Consider the following 18,679-nt stretch of genomic DNA (forward strand, 5'->3'; position numbering starts at 1 on the left):
ACACCATGATCCCATTTACAAAGCAAGGGAATGCAGAGACAGGTTAACTGACTTGCTCAGGTGGCATAGATGCTATATGGAAGAGCTGGGATTTGAACCCAGGCAACATGGATCCATTGACTATGTACCTGACAATGTTGCTACCTTTGGACTGCCTTGAAGACTTGCAAATGTATAGGTTTAGCAAAGAGTCTGAATAGGATATTTAAAAGTGCATAAGTTCTTTAACGTAAGAGACACCAACTTCAAAACCAGGCTCACCATTCGCTCACATCAGTGAGACTCCTGTCACTTAAGAGACCACCAGCATTTAAATTTTGGGTCAAAATAAAAAGATCAAATGCTTAAGGAACACTATTACAGATTCAACATAAAGACATTAATTTGAAGAAGCTTGCATTTCAGGAGTGATTCTGAAAGTACCTTCTGACGACCTACCTCTCCGTGATTGAAGAAGAAGCATAACACTGTGACCAGGCCTCCCAATCGGCTGCCACTGCAGAAGAGGATAAGAAAATGCAACTCGAAGTCAGAAATGTAGGTCAATCCTGAAAAACCTCACAATATGGTTCCATGATAACCTTCCACCACCAGACCGCTTTGGCCACTAAAGACCTCTTCTGTGCTTATTCATAAAATAGCTGACTGCTTCCAAACTCTAGCTAGTCAAAATGCAAAACACATTCTTTTAAACACACTTGTCAGCTGGGTGAGGTGACACACATCTATGATTCCAGCACCTGAGGGGCAGGCAGGAGGAGCGGGAGTCCAATGGCAGCTTTGGCTGCTTAGTTTAAGGCCAGAGTATGAGGTCCTGTCTCAAAAAAACAAAAACGACCACCTCATTTGCCACCAGCAAAATGTGCACACTCAGGAAAAAGAAAAGAAAAGGAAAGAAAAGAAAAGAAAAAGACATCACTGAACAAAATCATTTAAGAAAGTTACCAGGCAGTGGTGGCGCATGCCTTTAATCCCAGCACTAGGGAGGCAGAAGCAGGTGAATCTCTGTGAGTTTGAGGACAGCCTGGTCTACAGAGCGAGATCCAGGACAGGCTCCAAAACTATACAAGAAACTGTCTTGAAAAAAAAAAAAAAAGAAAAGAAAGAAAGTTCTAGAAAGAAAGTTAAACGACAGCACTGCACCCTTCTCTCCCTCCAAACCAACCATTCTCTAGAAGTGAACAATTTCTAGTGTGAGGGTATCATCCTCATCTGTCTGACATTTGTTCTTTTTCTAATTTATTATGAAGATTATTCATAATCAATACTTGTTACCGAAGGCATCTTTTTAAATCAATGTGAAATATTGCAGTCCCAAAGTACTGCAATTTCTTTTTTTTTTTTTTTTTTGGTTTTCCGAGACAGGGTTTCTCTGTGTAGCTTTGCGCCTTTCCTGGAACTCACTTGGTAGCCCAGGCTGGCCTCAAACTCACAGAGATCCGCCTGGCTCTGCCTCCCGAGTGCTGGGATTAAAGGCGTGCACCACCACCGCCCGGCCGCAATTTCTTCATCTACTTTTGAATGGACGTGCAACTGTTTCTCAGTCTCATGCTATGTACCATGCCTATATTTTGGGACTGCACATACCTGTGCTTCTCTTCCCCTAGACAGACTGAGGTGTGAAGCATGCTGGTAAACACTACATCAGTTCCTCCCCAGTCCACCTTCAGACAGGTGGACTGCTCCCACACTGTTATTTTGATGTTTACTTCTCTCCCTGTCTGTATGGGAGACCACTGTACTGGTTCAGTGTGAAATGCACACTTCTCTCCCATGAACTGCCTGTAACTGCCTTGCAGATCCATCCACTATGACTGCATGATGAACTGCCTGGGACTGTCCTTGTGGATCCCTCTACTATGACTGCATGCTTCTCCACTCAAACGCTGTGTAAAGGTCCTTGCAGATCCATCCTCTATGATTGCAGGATGAACCGCCTGTGACTGTCCTTGTGGATCCATCCGCTATGACTGCATGCTTCTCTACTCAAACACTGTGGGGATCAAATGTTTGGCTGTCACATGTCACAAATTACTTAGACATAATTTATAGAGTATTCAGCTAGAACTTTAAGAATATGATGTATCTAAGTATGCCAATGATTCTATTTCTTCTCTACTGTATGCCTGGTCTGGGAAAGTTTTTTTCCTATTTCAAAATTTTATAGATAGACAACTACAATTTCTTCTAGTACCATTGATTTCCATTTAGATCTTTCATCTGGAGAGCTCTAATCTATTTTCTTTGAAATCTCCACTCATGCTAAAATACCAAGCAAGTACATCTCCCTGTCTCAGAGAAATGCAATCTAGCCTTTCTCATACAGTAATTTCCTGCAATGCTAGAGTCTTTTCTAGTCTAATTAACTGATTTAATTCTGTAATCCTTTTCTGTCACGCGGCACCATTTTTATCCTGTAAGATTCTGGTTATTTTAATACATCTAAGGAAAGTTCCCCAACCCCAGTCACACAGAGAGACTGTCTTAGGTGATTACCAGCAACTTACTCTGCACAGAATACAGTCTAACAGGCCCCTTTTCACACAAATGTTGTTTTCCATCAAAATGGCACTGAATTTATATACAACTTGTGATATATATATATATATATAAAACAGTCCATAGTATACATACATATATATAAACAGTCCATCATAAGTTGTACATAAATTCAGTGCCAGTAATTCAGTAAATTCAATGTCATCACAATTCAGTATGTAAATTCAGTAATTCAAGTGTATGTAAATACACATATATATGTAAATACATATATATTACACACACATACATGTGATTCTGCCTGCTCAATCACTAAATATGCCACTCCCCATTTATTCAATTCTAATTATATTACTTCAAAAAAATTATAAGCCCATAATACAGCAGTCAGGTACTAAACTTAATCCTTCTATAAACACAGAGAATGTGGTGAACTCTACTAACCATGGTGGTTGTTTTCACACTTTCAGAATGTGACAGATCACATAAGCCAAGGAAAACATGCCAGAGATTTGAAGTAGATAGCCAAAATGCTCAATTTCATAAAAAATACAGCATTCTGACCCAACAGAGAATGTGGTACTTCTTACACCCCTATAGCACTGAGCTCTGGAGACAACTCATTCTCTGAATAGTCAAACACATAAGACAAAGAAAACATTTTAAGAGCTTAATATAAAATACCTTTTTTAAGACTTCCCTTGAGCAAAACAGAACCCAAACTAAACTTTTCTAACTTTAGTTTTTCTTAATGAAAGAGAAGAGGTAGATGGAACATGTAAGAGGTGCAAAGCCTGAACAAATCTCAGGCTTGCGCTGCCTTAGCTGTCCATCCTCACTCGGCTGCCACCAGCCTGTGAGGCTCCATGACTGGACAATCTCCAAAGAACACCCCCCACTTCACCAATCCACACAGCACAGGTTCCAGTCTGGCACCATCTGTCTTCTGTGCCTAACTATCCAGGGAGACAGGTTTTCTGACCCACTTTCACAACCTACAAAGCTGTGAGCTGGAGTACAGCCTGCCTGTCTGTAAGGAATAGTCTGACTTGGGAACACTGTTTAATGATGTGACTTGCAAATAGTCAAAATTAATATCCCTTACACTAAACTACCATTCTGAGCCTGGAGGCTGCCACAAAGATTTTACTTTGATAAAAAAGAAAAGGTGTGGTAATCAGAATATTTAAAATTGTTTAAATTTTTCTCCATTATAGTTGATATTTCAGCATTCCTGAGTAATAAAAAAAAACTCTTCTGTAATATCACCAACTGTCAGAAAGCATGAAGGCCACTGCTGTGCAAATTTATAAAACATGCTAAGATCCTGAACATCAGTCATGAACACTCATAGATTTCACTCATCTTTTTGTGTATGTGGTCTACGTGTATGTATGTGTCTATGTATATGTACACAGTGTGTGTCCACATGTGTACATATGTGTGTGGCAACCAGAGGTCAACACTGGGTTTTTCTTCTGTGACTCTCCAACTTTTTTTTTTTTGAGACAGAGGGTCTCTCCATGACCCTGAAGCTTGTCAAACCTGCTGGTCAGTGAGCTCCAGGCACCCTCCATCACCCCTGCCTCCCCTGCACTGGGGATCACAGATGTGTGCTTCTGCAGTACCTGGCCTTTACATAGCCACCAGTGATCTGAACTCAGATCAGCATTCTGTGCAAGCTTTACCAGCTGACATCTACCTAGCCTCTTTATTTACCCTTTGAGCCTCGATGATCTTAGACAGAAAAGTAAAGAGGGGCATTAAAGCTTAAAATTTTAAAAACCCATTAAAAATACTTCATAGTTTTAAAATTTAATAATTCTATAATCTTTCTTACTCCTTGATAATTGGAATCAATTATCAAATTTTAATGGGTTTTTGTTAATCAGACTATAGAAACACATAGGGAAAATGATGGAACACAAAATAGAACATTTAAAGAGAAGAAAAGCACATTCAGAGTTTTTAAAACTATAGTAAACAACATTTGGAATGACTTCTCTTGTGTAAATACTTAATAAATGAGAAAGAGAAAAACATGGAAGCTGAATGGAGAATTTTCAGTTCCTAGTTTGGGAACTAAGGTTCTGAGACCTTCCTGGTCTGGCTCAGAGAAGAGACCCTTCTCCCTACAGTTATGGGATGCAATGGTGCAAAACAGAAGAAAGTCGGGTAGCGAGAGGGCTCGGTGGGTAAAGGCTCTGGCCACTCAAGGCTGGTAATCCGAGTTCAAGGCCCTGAGCTTACACAAAGGTGGTTTTCCTCCATCCATGCACCAAGGCGCATGCCCACACACATGGACACAATAATAATAATGATTTAAAGAAGAAAGTAAAAGCAAGGGAAGGAAATGACAACCAAGTAGAAAAAACGTTCTCTGCTTGGCGCTGTGCAGGTCTCCAGCTTATATATAACAACTAGTCAATGCCTTTAACTTAACTATCCACCAGCATTTAAACAAACCTCCCTCTCACCATGGTAGGAACCACATACTTAGTACCAGACCAAGCCTTGCCCACGGCAGAGACTCATAGATGGCACCTGAGGATTAAACACATAAAAGGCACAATCAAAAGGCTGCTGGTGGTCACTGGTTTTGGAAACTTGCTGTGGGACATGTCATTATTGTCCTTAGTCACTTGCCCAGACCTAGAAGACAATTCATTGTCAACAGCATGTGGTCAGTGGAGTCTCAGCACCCATACAGGCCGTCCACTGTGCCCTCCACAACCTCCAACCAGGGAACTCCCACTTGCTCTGCCTCAGCAGCCTCTTCCCAGGGACTTCCTCCTGATGCTGCTAGACCCGTCATGTCTTTGTGTGTTTGCTTCCCTGAAGACTCTCCCCAGCTCTGCAGCACGCTCTTCCCTCATAGCACACCCACGCACTAGCCCAGGATGCCATCCTCTTCCTCCTCAAGGCCTCCTTCTCCCATGCCTGTTTCCTTTCTCTAAACATAATGAACTGCCTCAGGTCACCATCATCCACATAGCACATCATACATGAACTGCAACAGGCCACCACTGTCCTCAACAACAGGTCACTGCCATTCTATTTCGCTCTCAACTTCCGATCCAAACATGAGAGCATGTTCAAATGTCCTGCAGGACTTGGCCCCTGCTCAACCGCCAGACCCCTCCCCTCTTCTCCCCCATCTGAGATCTGTGGCCCAGCTACCATGTCTCTGTCAGACTCTCAAGTGAAATGAGCACACGGACGCAGTGTACGGGACAGTGTGTTGAGGAGCAGGGCTGATGGAGCAGCTGGGAACCAGTGAACCGAGGGTTTGGGGTCTGAAGTGATGGTGATGAAGAGGAGAGTGGGAGGACTTGGGATGCCGAGGAAAGTGACAGGGTCCACGGGACTACAGAGCCAAGGGCAGAGGAAGACCACAGGCACCTCAAAGGAGTCAGGCACGGTCTTTCTTTCATTTGCTCAGACAGTGAAGACATATAAGGGAAAGGATTAAGGAAAAAAGATGCTAGTATTTTCTAACAACAACATTCATCATTTTATGCATACCAAAGGGAAATACTTTAAATATTCATATACAACTGTTATGCCAAATGGGGTGGATTAAAGATGACAGTAGGCCAAGTTACTAGAACATTCAGAAAAGTCTGCAACTGGCCAGGTTTCAGATGGTACAATACGCAACCTATTTAAGACACATTTTACCAAATCCTGCCTGGATAAGCAATAAATGCCTGCTTTAAGGTAAGAATTAGAAATTGTCACATAAAACTGGGTAAATATATTCTCATGAGAAATTTAACTTTTCCTTAAAATAGACAGGAACCAGTGGAGAAATAAGAAATAGGTAATAAAAGAAATATTTTATTCTACCACAGAGCTTCAAAAGAATAGATTTTTTGATCAGTACCTGGGATTGGATTGTGGGGAGATTGTAATGAATATTCATTTCAGAGGTAAAGAGGGACAGAAAATCAAATGGGCAATATATAGATGAATGATCTGGGCCCTTGGGCCTTCAGTAACACATTTAGAAATAAAACCACATTTTAAAACTTTCTCTGCCACCAAGTGAGCTGCTCTGACCTGCAGTGACCAGGGAAGTTAACCGAAGGACTGGAGAGGAACACACTGTGCTCTGACTGGGGGGTTCCTAGTCCAAAGAGAGAGTGTTTTCTGCTAATTTCATCTACAAAACAAAGAAGCAATGGAGAGCTGAGACACAAGAAAATGAATATCCTTAAGGAGGAAAGCAACAGGGGCAGATCAGAGTGGCCAGAGACCCCACTCAGCAGATAAGAAATGGACAGAAATGCATGAAAAAAGACTGTCAGTTCTCACAAAGCTAGCTCAGTACAAGACACGAAGGCAAAAGAGGAACAGGAGAGTTCCTGGGCGAGCATGCCTCCACTCAGCCTTCCTCCATCACTGTTCCCTGTGGTGGGTAGCACTACGCAGGTATCCACAGGCCAAGTTAATAGAACAAACACTCAGGAGGAAATGGTTAAAAATGAAGTTCCTCCTTTCCCCTTTCTCTCCATATGTAGAGGCTGCTGGGGCTGATAAGGGAAGATGTACAGACAAAAGGAGTCTGGGTCTCCTCCACAGAGAGCTTCCCAGCCTCACGAGGCTGCTAGTCTCAAAGTCTCACTCCCTTAAACAGTGTCATCTCAGGTTCTAAAAACTCTAATTCTAAAATGGAACTGTTTGCACTAAAGGTCACCACGCTGGGGCCACTCTCAGTGTGGAAGCAAACTACAATTAAAGGGGCAGACTAGACCTAAGAAACGACACACAAGCACACACACACACACACACACACACACACACACACTCACACATGAGTGCACACACACACACACACACACACACACACACACTCACAGAGCCAGAAGAAAATTCGAACTCAGATTCTTTAAAAAGTTGAAATTTTACTGAGGAACAGAAAGCCTAACAGAGAAAATGAGGGAGGAAAAACCCTAAATTTTTAATTTAAAAAATTCTAATATCCAAACAATTGGACTTTGAGAAAAATGGAAAAAAACAATGGGTAAGAAGAAAGTCATCTTAGAATCACCACTAGACAAAATATTCACCCAAACTGAAAACAGTATTTGTCCAAGATGCAGAGTCCAGAGTTCCCACAGACAGAATGAACTCTCATCTGCTACATTAAGACTTTCTGGACAATAAAGACAAAAAGATGGATGCATGGGAACATATTGGGGGAAAGGGGAACCAGTCAGAGGGACTGATGGCAGGCATCCCTGCTGTGAGGCAATTCCCTGAGAGATAAAACCTCCATCTTGGAAAGAAGCTTCATCCTGCAGGGAAGCTCATTGAGCCCAGAAAGTAAACAACTGAAAGACCTCAGAAAGTCCCTGAAACTGATCAGATTCATCAGGTCCCCACCTCCCCAAACATATATAAATGTAAGGACTGCTGAGAAACAAGCTGAGCTCCCCGAAAAGGCAGTTCAGATAAGCTGCCCGGAAGAAGCACAGATCAGCTGAGTGACCTGGGGAGGTCGCTCTCCAGCATGAGCTGTCTGCAGACTGTGCAGTGAGCGTTCCCGGCTTTGTGAGCTGTCACTTGTGCTGGGGTGGGCTGTGGCAATGCAGCTGTCTTTGAGTCATTCCTGCTCCTGTAAGTGACCCCTCATCCATACTCCTGTAAGTAATCCCAATAAAACTCCCTGATTTACCAAATTGGATTTTGTTGGTATCTTTATGTTAGCCTGTCAGTTCCCTACCCAGCAGAGTAGACAGATGATTGTTCACACCTTCCCAGAAACAGTGTCACACAATGAGGCTGAAAGACAGCAAAACAAACCTTCAATGCCTAAGGAAGAATAGAATTCTGTAATACGGCAAACAGCAAGAGAAAAAAAAAGTCAAACAAGGAGTGTTCAAATCTGCAATTTTAAAATGATCTCTAGGTTTACTCGATGTTTCAGAACTACTTGAAAAAGTGATTCTCAAAAATCAAGAGACCACTATAGAATTCCAGGTGAAGACAAACCCAGAGGGAAGAATTCTCAGGATGGTGGAGACAGAGACCTGGGGAACGGCCATGTGGGCAGCCTAGAAAAGGTCCATCTAGATGGCAGCAGCAGCATAAGAGGAGGAGTTCCAGAAGAGAAACACAAAAGGGGGCTGGGTGGGGGCAGAAGGGCTGAAATAAAAAGTGAAAAATATGAACTTATAGTTCAGTTGTAAAATTGAAGGAGGAGTAACCAGAATACAGAAAACCAGGGAAACCAAATTAATAAGCAATTATTTATACAATGAAATCCACTTTTAGATTTTGATGTCATTCCAAGGTACGACATTATACATTTATGCAAATGTTCCAAATTTAAAAATGCCAAATCTGAAATCTTTCTGGTCGGGTCAGTGAATCTCAATGTGTAATGACTACATTGCCGGCTATGCATCCACCCGGGTCAGTTCTTCAGACACACTGATTTGGATGCCAACTGGTATTTGTCATGCAAATGACTATGAGAAACAAAACCGTGAAAATACCCCAGATGGTATCAAAGCAGATATTCCTATTTACCAATACCCCCCAAATAGTAATGTTGGTTAATTTTGGCTTAAAACCATTAGGAGAGAAACTATCCCTAAAACAGATTGAGGCAAACACAAATTGCCATACCATGGAAAATTATGGAGTCATGGGCTGGGTGATAAAGGGAGAATGAACCTAGGGCAGGTACAGTCTCACAAGGGACCTGTAAAACCACAGAAGCACTGCATACAGCAGCAGGTGTCAACCCGTTGGCCATAACCACTAGAAAACGTGTATTTCCGATGGTCTTAGGGACCCTCAACCATAGCTTTATTGTCATTACTACTTCATAACTTAAGTTTGCTACTGAGCAGTGTCTCGGTTCCTAAGACCGTGGGACTTAAGTGTTTTCCAATAGTCATGACCCACAGGTCAAGAAATGCTGGCGTACAGCATGTCACCTTTTTTTCCCAATCTTTGCTGTAGTTAAAAAGTCAATATAGTGATTCCAAGAAGAGGAAATCAATGAGAAAACCACTCAAATGATTATAAAAATCCCCTGTATGACAGTGTGGGAACAGCAAAAACAGATGCTGATAAATGGCAATATTGAAGACAGTCAACTTGCAGGCGTCAAGTGGAAACAGAAGGGCAGGTACAAATCTTGACGTAAGAACACCAAAGTCCTGGGACTGCGGAGACCTTAGGAAATGAACTATGAAGAGGTGGGGGGATGAACAGAAAGTCCAGATCCTTCTGCATGCCATTCATCTTTGAAGTACTTTAGGTGAAACTTTTTAAAAATAAAATACTACTCTCCTTGAAAATCAAATAGATAGTTATTTTTCTTTCATTACTTGGAATGTGTAAATAATAAATTAAGCTATAGATAATTTAACTTCTGTAGAAAGAATGTTTAAAATGTGCTTACACAAAGACTGTGGAACACACATTCTGAAGCCCTGTCTGCACTCAAATCCCAACACTGCAACAGAACAGCTCTCAGAAGATCTTAGAAAAATTACTTCCTATTATCTAAACCTCAGCTTCATCTAAAGAATCTGCTCATCTGTCTCACAGAGGCACCATAGGCCTAAGTGAGTTTACCACCACAAAGAGCCAGTACACAGTATAAAATGAGTTTCTTCAATATGAAAGTAGTCTTCAGTAATGATCAGACTACGTGGAGAGAATGGAAACCAATGCAGAATGGATGCCACCGGACAAATACTTCCTAAGGTGGTAAGTTCTAGTAAGGCTTACATGATAAAGAATAATCCACTTCCACCATGCCTTTTATATGTGGCCACTTTGCCATGGGTGGAACCTCCAGAGCTGTGAGCAGAACAAATGTCTTTGCAAGTTGAACCTTTGGCTTGAGAGCAATGGAACGCGAACATAAATGCCCTCTTGTTTACAGGGCTTTCAAACTCTTATCTTTAGTTGTCAGGCCCAAACGCCCTGTGTCCCACCTTTCGCTTCCTAAGCCTCTGTCTCAGTACTGCATGCCATCTTCTGTTTGTACCAGTCAGAACATTTCTGACACATTAATCCCAAAAAGAAAACAAATCTCTGCCTCAATAACACTGTAATTGGTACATGTCTTCCATTGGTAAGTTTTAATGAATTTTATGTGTGTGTCTGTGTATTTTTCCAGACTGCCAGTTGCAAAACATTCCCCAGCACATCACTGCAGAGGAGATAGTAATTCCACAATAAACTGGCCAATTGCCTTTCAGTGCACAATGACCAGCGTTAACTCCAAACCACAGGACTGAAGCCATGCTACACTGTCAAGAGCTGTTTGCCTGCTTGATATCTGCTCTGGAATCCAACAACAAATACTTTTGGTAGTCACCAATCAAAGAAGTTCATGCCTTGGGCATGTATGAATTTTCCCCAAAAAGAAACTATGGAGGAGAAACTCTATCCTTAGATATGGTCTCCTGGTACTGTGAATCTAGAGCATGGAAATACCAAGACCCCTACTGAACATGAACTAACATACAGCCTGAAGAGTAATCAGAAGCAGGTATTTAGGAGAAATACTGAAATACTGAGACTTCCAGGAAAAGGATTATAGGCTATGTTTGGAAAATATATCTCATTTGTCTCCTTAAGTCAAATTTGGGAGCCAGCCCCAATCACTGTTTTCTATTTCCCTTCTACTTCCACTTCCGAGGAAAAGCAATAGTCATCTGGCTTCTGAAAATATATATCTGCACTGTCATGTTATTTTAAAAACAAACATACATTTGAAAAGGTATCATACACTTAGTCTGTCCTGCAAATTTCTCGTCGGTTAGACAAAAATCTAAATTTTATTTCTCTCTACCTAACACAATTCATATTGACAAATTCCTATGACAATTTTTTATAGCATCCTCTTTATTCTTAAATCAGATTTTAAAAACTCTGCACCTTTATCCCAGTCAAAATATTAGAAAAGTAATTAATCTAACCTTCAAATAAGAAAACATTAGCAAACTGTAAACACAGTAACTCTGAAAGCACTTCATGGCAGTTAACACCAACACTCAGAAGTACAACCGGCAGCCAGAGACAGCTTGAGTGGTTTAATTGGAAAAGCACTTGGAGGAGGAGGAGCGAGTTCTGTCCTCAGAGCCCGCACTCGAGTGCTTAGACTTGTAATGCCAGTGCTGGGCAGGCAAAGCCAGGCTGACCCCTAGACCAGCCAGCCTCGCCTCACTGGCACGTTCTAGGCCAGTGAGACCGTCTCACACCCCAGGGTCATCCTCTGGCCCACCACGCTAAGAGCTCCAAGCTCTGTGGGGATGTCAAGTGCGGGAGGACCTCGGAGTTGAGGATGCTGTGTCACTGAAACCCTTGCACTCTCCAAAGTGACAGGTTCCTTTTTCACTGACAGCTTGGGGACGGGGACTGGTCACAGGAAGTGAAGGCCGAGTTGAGGGTTTAGGAGTTTTCATTATCAACCACCAAAACCCAGGCTTGGAAAAGTGGTTAAAAGTCAAATTGACAGCTGTCACTCAATCTTCCCTACACGACAATGCTTCCACAAAATGACAAAAAGATGAAGTTTAGAAAGCTTCCAAATGGCCAAGCAGAGGAAGAAGGTTCATGAAAAGTGGTACAATCAGAGAGCAAGGAGGCCTGTGCTTTCCACACGCCTCCCCCACATCTCTCCATCCCGTTCTTTGTAACTGACTTTACAGCAGCCCAGCAGCACAGGCTCATGTTTCCTGAGTTTAACCAGAAGCTCCGACAAACTGACCGAGTCAAGAACGGGGACATGGAGCTTTTACAGCCATCCAGTCAAAGCACACGTGAACAGGAGACTTGTCAAAGAAGTTTCTGTGTGGGTGGCGTTAAATAGAGACTGTGAGCAGAGAAACTGGGCTGGTTTTCCCATCTATCTTCAGAGACACCTTTGGGCAGGACTAAAAATGATGGGGGACAGGAGGGATGCACAGAGGAACTTTCTATTCTATGTTCTAAGGCACATTGGATTTCAAATTGCAGAAAGGAATTTACACACACACACACACACACACACACACACACACACACACATGTTTAAAGTAGATGCTAGACTATCCCATCTTTAATGGTGTCAGTAAACCTAAGCATGTTATATTTGTGTCTGTGTGTGCTGGGCTATGCTGTAATGCTTTCTCTATCCGTAGCTGCAGTCCTCCAAATGTCTACATTACAGTTTTAGGTGGCGGTGAGGGAGCAATTTAGATTCAGAGGGTCCAAATCTGTCCGAATCTGTCTGGACAGTGGTCTGCTCTTCTCCCAGGGTCAAGTCCTGCAGCTTGCTTCAGCTCGGCCTGCTTTGCTGCCTTTGACCTCTTCTGTACTGCCCAAGCTTGATTCTCCACCACAGCCTGCATTACCAGTACATGTTCATCTTCCAGCTGCCTTTGTGGTTTGTGGAACCACAAAGTAGACCTCATACTGCCTGAAACCCCAGATGCCCATACGCCAAGCTGGGAATTAACCTTTAAGCTGCACAGATCTGAGAAGGCAGAAGAGAAACATCATAGAAACTATATTCCATCTCATCTGACAGCAGGCTTTAGAGCATGGTGACAGGGACCCTCCTCCATTTCAAAGTTAGCCTTGCCTTTGGGGAAGGTGGTTTACCATGTCTCTGAGGTTCGTGGTATTTCTGCTTCTCTTCACCTATCTCTTACCAGCCTGGAAATTGCTGAGGATGCTAAGGTGGCTGGCCAATGGCCATCAGGATCCACTTGTCTCAGCCTCCCCACATTCCAGTGCTAGGATGTACCTGCCTGCCTGCATGTCTTCTTGTTTCCTAACAAGGCAGAGTGGTTTGGATAAGAATGTCCCCAGAGGCTTGGGCCTTTGAGAACTTGGTCCCCAGGTGGTGGCGCTGTGTGGGGATCATAAAGCCTTGCTGGAGGAGTTAGAGGTGGGCTTTGAGAATTTATACCTTTGCCTCACAGCCCCACTTCCAGTCTGCTCTCTCAGCTTCCTGCTGCTGCCCTGCCTGCACCTTGCTACCACGCCTCCATGCCAGGATAGACCCTTAGCCCCCTAGAATCATACGCCAAAGTCAACTCTTCCTTCCATGGCTTGCCTTGTCATGGTGTTTTGTACCAGCAACAGAAAAATGACTAATACGTGTGGGTTCTGGTGAAAACCCAGGTCTCCATGCTTGAAAAGCAAGCACTGTGCCAGCTGAGCTGTTTCCCAGTCCCTAAAATATTCTTCTCCAGGAAAAAAACTGGAGTACCAACCTACAAAATTGATTTCAAAGCTTCCTATAGGTGATGCTCTGTAGTGTGATGCTGTGCTGGGGTTCACTGTGTGCCTCTGGGGAAGATGGCAGTTAGGGGTCATCTAAGATCACAGCTCAGCTTGAATCATGGCCCACTGCTTGTGAAACTTCAAAGTTACTCCATTCACTTTGGAATAAGTTTGAAACCAGCCCCACACTAAGGCCTTCATCATCCAGCCCACCCACGGCTGTAACTTGAGTTGCCCCCTAGCCCCTTGAGAACATGAACCCTCAGGTAAAACTGTCACCTCGCTGTCTGCTTCCACATCTTACATGCCCTATTTCTGCCTAACCTCGGGGTGTTTTCCTGTTACTTCCACCTGTTCAAATCCTCTTATTCTTCAGGGTTGGGCTAAAGTGCCCCTTCAATCAGAACAAACTTCTTCTACCTCGGGATTCTAGACTTTCACTGATAGGCATTATGCCCCCATCCTCATCTCCCGCCCTGCCTGCTCCCATTTTGTCACAGCCCACAGTCTTAAGAAAAAAGCTACCCAGCATGTACCTTAGGTGTTGACTGAACAAGTGCACATGATTGCCCATATATGGAGAAGAGTGTTTGTTTATCATGAAAGGTTAGGGCTAAAGGTTAAGGAAGTTGTCCAAGGCAAGTGGCACTAGTGCCAGACCCTTACGTACAGAAGTTCCAGCAAGCATGGGAAGAAATCAGTGTGAACGCTGACTCTTATAAGGGGGAGAAAGGCTTCCGACAACAAAAGAGTAGAACTATCCGTGCGGCCTTGCAGTAACACCAAGTTTGCGTTTAGCTTACTCAAATCTAGTCTCCTAAGGATGGTCAAGGTGTCTGTGTTTTAAATGGATATGTAAATACCTTTAAACTGATCTAGTTGCTTCATTTGATAAGTATTTATCAAGTAACTTCTATATACTCAAACACTGAGCTAAAAACAGGTCTTCAAGCAGTTATAACTGAAAATGCAAAGAAGGTAATAGGACAGTAAGGGACCCTAAGTCTTTTCCACTAACCCAAATGAAAATCATATTTGTATGCACACAGTCCTGCACTACAGACAGTCAGCAAGCAGTAGGAAGAAATATCTAAGATTCTTTCAAGGTGAGACAAGCTCAAGTGGCTGAGGAGAACGGCTCATCATAAAGTGCTTGCCTTGCAAACATGAGGACCTGAATTCAATCACCAGAAGCCATGAAAGAAGATGGATAATCGTAGCATGTAATCCTGGCTCTCTGGAGGAGACAGGTGGATTCCCGGGGCTTGATAGTCAGCTAGCCTAGCCCACCTGGTAAGTTCCGGCAAGGGACTTAGTCTCCAAAGTTTGGCAGTGCCTAAGAAATGACATCCAACATCCTCCTCTGACATCCACACACATGCATGTGCACCCCAACATACATGTGCACCCACAGATATGCACACGCACACACACAAATGAAATACAATAGTTCAGACAAGCAGAGACATATATTGCAATATATTATCAAACTAGAAAGGGAAATGTGCAAACAAAACCTTCAAGCACTATTGTTATTTAAGTTGCAGGAACACTGTCTGACTGCGAAGACAGGTAGACAGGAAACAGAATTGTGCAGAGCACACTTCTATTTAACACCAGCAAAGCAGAGGCTGCTATTATCATTTGATATAGGTGGTGCTTCCTAATACTTTATGAAAATGATGCCTATTACATATGATCACATGCCTATGAATCTTAGCATTTAACACATATGCCCACCACACTCTATTTAAGCCCCTAAAACTATCTGAAATGTGATTTTCATACCAACAGTGAAATCAGATAAACAAGAAATCCTATTATAATCACAAATAGACATTTTAGGAACACTATTAAAACTGAGCAATAAGTTATCAATAATTATTAATTAAAAGCTTTTTATTATATTTTATAAACACATATTTTAATGTTCTTACCTCAAATATGTGCCATAGATGAAGAATAATGCCATCATTAGTCCATTTAACATAAAAATTACAGCAACATAAAAGCAAGCAGGATCTCCCAATCCTTTAAAAATAAACAAAACATATGTTCTAGCTACAAATTATGTTATGAGTCTAGCAATTTACATTAAACTGTGCTTACTGTGAAACGGTTGCCAGATAAATGGTTTCCTTGGTTTCTATATGAAAACAGGACAGGAATGCAGAATAATGATGAGGAGACTATTACAGATATGCTGCTCTGAAACAGGGCTGCAAACCTGTTGATACCCTGGCTAAGGAGGTGGCGGGCGGGTGAGCTGGGCTGGGTTAGACGGCAGGAGAGTAAGGCAGAGGCAGCACCACAGCCTCTGGGAAGGGGGTATCAACAACCACAGTGATGTTACCTCGGAAGAGCATTGCTACACTGTGGCAAGTACCTTGCTATGAAAAAGCTCGAAGTCCACAGAAAGATGGCATGTAACATCCCAGGTGATACCTGAACCACCTCAGCCCAAGGGCCGGATGTGACTAAAACAGCTTCCAGTTCAGCCCACTTCTTCCAGCCATGAGATTACCCTGTTACCATGGAAGCAAACCAGCCTGCCCAAATGTGTGACTTGAAGAATCCAATGAAATGGTTGTTATTTTTCCCACTAAGATTAAAGGGTACTACGTTCCAACAGACAACTAGACAACATGGCAGAGGAGCTCACCCTCGCAGCTTTCAATTGGACTAAGTCCTTCTCCTCGGGTAACTGTCCAGCATGTCTTGGTCTGTATACCAATCAAATCCATTATTTTGGTGTAAATGCGGTACCAGCTGGCTAAGACCACCTTTTTAAAGAAAATAAAGATATCATAAGAAATAGTTTTCATTACTAAATGTGTTTTAGAGATTCTTATAATTGTCAAACTTTCTTTTTATGCTTCATCTGTTTGGCTCCCTCTCTATCTAGTCACAGGAGGCTCAGCCTCTCCCACACAGACTCTTAACTACACAAGTCTTTGACTGCTGACACACAGGGAAGAAAAAATAAAATAAGAAACTTGCAACATTTACATTTTTAAAACATATAAAATTCTACCAAGGAACATAAAAGGCCTAAACAAATATATATATATATATATATATATATATATATATATATATATATACACTATGTCTGATTTTTCAAGATGTAAAATCACATCTCAAATTAATTCATAAAGATAAAACAATCCTACTCCAAACCTCAGTACCTCAAATTATTCTAGAAAAGTAAAAGGAAGAATAAAAGGGGAAAGTCCTAATGAACATAAAGTCTACCACTGAAAATAACTGAAGCAGCATGGCATCGGCAGAGGCATCCCCAGATGGAGCCATGGAATAGTGGAGGCGGTGGACACAGCTGATCTGCCTTCCAGGCAGAGGCACTCCCTGCCCCAGCAGCTGCCCAGATGGTTGGCAGCTGACAGCTGTCAACTCTAAGAACTGCTCTGGGCTGAAGAAAGTACCATACTCAAGGTCACACAAGGAAGACTGCATCCTACAACAGACTCCACCGAACTAATGCTGGTCCAGGGGCCTTTGTCAAAGGGAGCCCAACTGCAAAGCTATCCCTGCCAGCGAGCCCACGAGGTTTCCCGGGGCTTCTGATGAGGCTCCATCACAGCTCAACCCTGTTTATAACTCCTTCTGCTCCATCAGCCTGGCTCAGTGTGAACCCAAGGGCACTCACTCCCTGACACACTGCGGCAAGCAAATCTCCAGTTCAGAGCCCACTTTCAGGACCTCAAATGAGGCAATACTGAGCACCAAATCCAGACACAGGGGACAGTCAACTGTATGTACACTACTTGAAATCAGTGGGGAGAAAATGGGCCTCTCATCAGTGTTAAGTTATATAGAAGACCGGTATGAAAAAAAAACTTATTCTACAAACCCACCAACACAAATTCCACATAAGTTAAAAATAGAAATATAAATAATAAATATTTTACATGCATTTTTAAAAGTAGTAAGTTAAAAGATTCATGGTCATAAAATGTTGCATAGAAAAATATGTATCCATAGCTAAAAAGAAAAATATTTTATTATTATATCATAATAACATCTTATGTATAAAAAAAAACCTTTAAGAAACCCAAAAGAAACAGACAAGGAGGCATGAACATTAATTCTTTTTTAAAATAGAAATGGATAGTTACATAGCACCAAAATGCATACATATACATGAATGAATAAAATGCATCAAGTAGTTATAATTTCCTTGTCTATCAAAATCAGCATGGATGCAAATCAACATTTCCAAAACTGCTGTTGGCAGGAATTCAATCCGTACAACCTGTGTGGAAGGCCTTTGGGCAATATGGCCCCCAAATCATTACAAGACATATTCTCCTGAACTGGAGGGCTATATCCACAAATTATAGTTTTAAAAACCATGAATAAATGTTTTGCTGGTGCTTTCTATCATTTTGACACAATTCTAGACATATCTCGGAAGAACGACTCTTAATTGAGGAAATTCCTCCAAAAGACTGGCCTGTCAGCAAGTCTGGGGGCATTTTCTTGATTCATGATTGATATGGGAGGGCCCAGCCACATGGGTGGTGCCACTCCTGGGCAGGTCATGGGGAGCAAGCCAGTAAGCACATTCTCTCATGGTCTCTTCTTCTGTTCCTGCCTCGAATTCCTACTTTGGCTTTTCTCAATGGACTATGGCCATTAGATAAGCCACATAAACCCTTTCCTCCCCAGGTTCCCTTTCGTTGTAGTGTTTTACCACAGCAGTAGAACCTAAAAAGGCAGCTGTGTATGATTAAGATTTAGATTCATGGACATTTGCTGCAGCTTTATCTATAATAGTCAGAAGTTTGAAAAGTTAAGATGTCCATAAAAATGGGCTAAGGGAGACAATAGTAGATCACTCACACAGCCATTAAAAATGACACAATGAAAGGGAGGTGGTAGAGAGGTGGCTATAAATATCCCCAAAGACAAAATG

General features: G+C 42.2%; 1 protein-coding gene across 1 annotated transcript in view; it reads right to left on the minus strand.

The window, feature by feature from the left end:
* Window positions 1-18,679, minus strand: part of Dpy19l1 (dpy-19 like C-mannosyltransferase 1) — a 97,222-nt gene that overhangs the window by 55,104 nt on the left and 23,439 nt on the right. Inside the window, exons 5-7 of the mRNA XM_059267531.1 lie at window positions 16,406-16,526; window positions 15,681-15,774; window positions 439-496 (exon numbers count right to left, since the gene is read on the minus strand). Coding sequence (XP_059123514.1) covers window positions 439-496; window positions 15,681-15,774; window positions 16,406-16,526 — 273 coding nt within the window. The remainder of the gene's footprint in view (window positions 1-438; window positions 497-15,680; window positions 15,775-16,405; window positions 16,527-18,679) is intronic.

The sequence above is a fragment of the Peromyscus eremicus genome, chromosome 7, assembly GCF_949786415.1.
Source record: "Peromyscus eremicus chromosome 7, PerEre_H2_v1, whole genome shotgun sequence".
In the NCBI taxonomy this organism is placed as follows: domain Eukaryota; kingdom Metazoa; phylum Chordata; class Mammalia; order Rodentia; family Cricetidae; genus Peromyscus; species Peromyscus eremicus.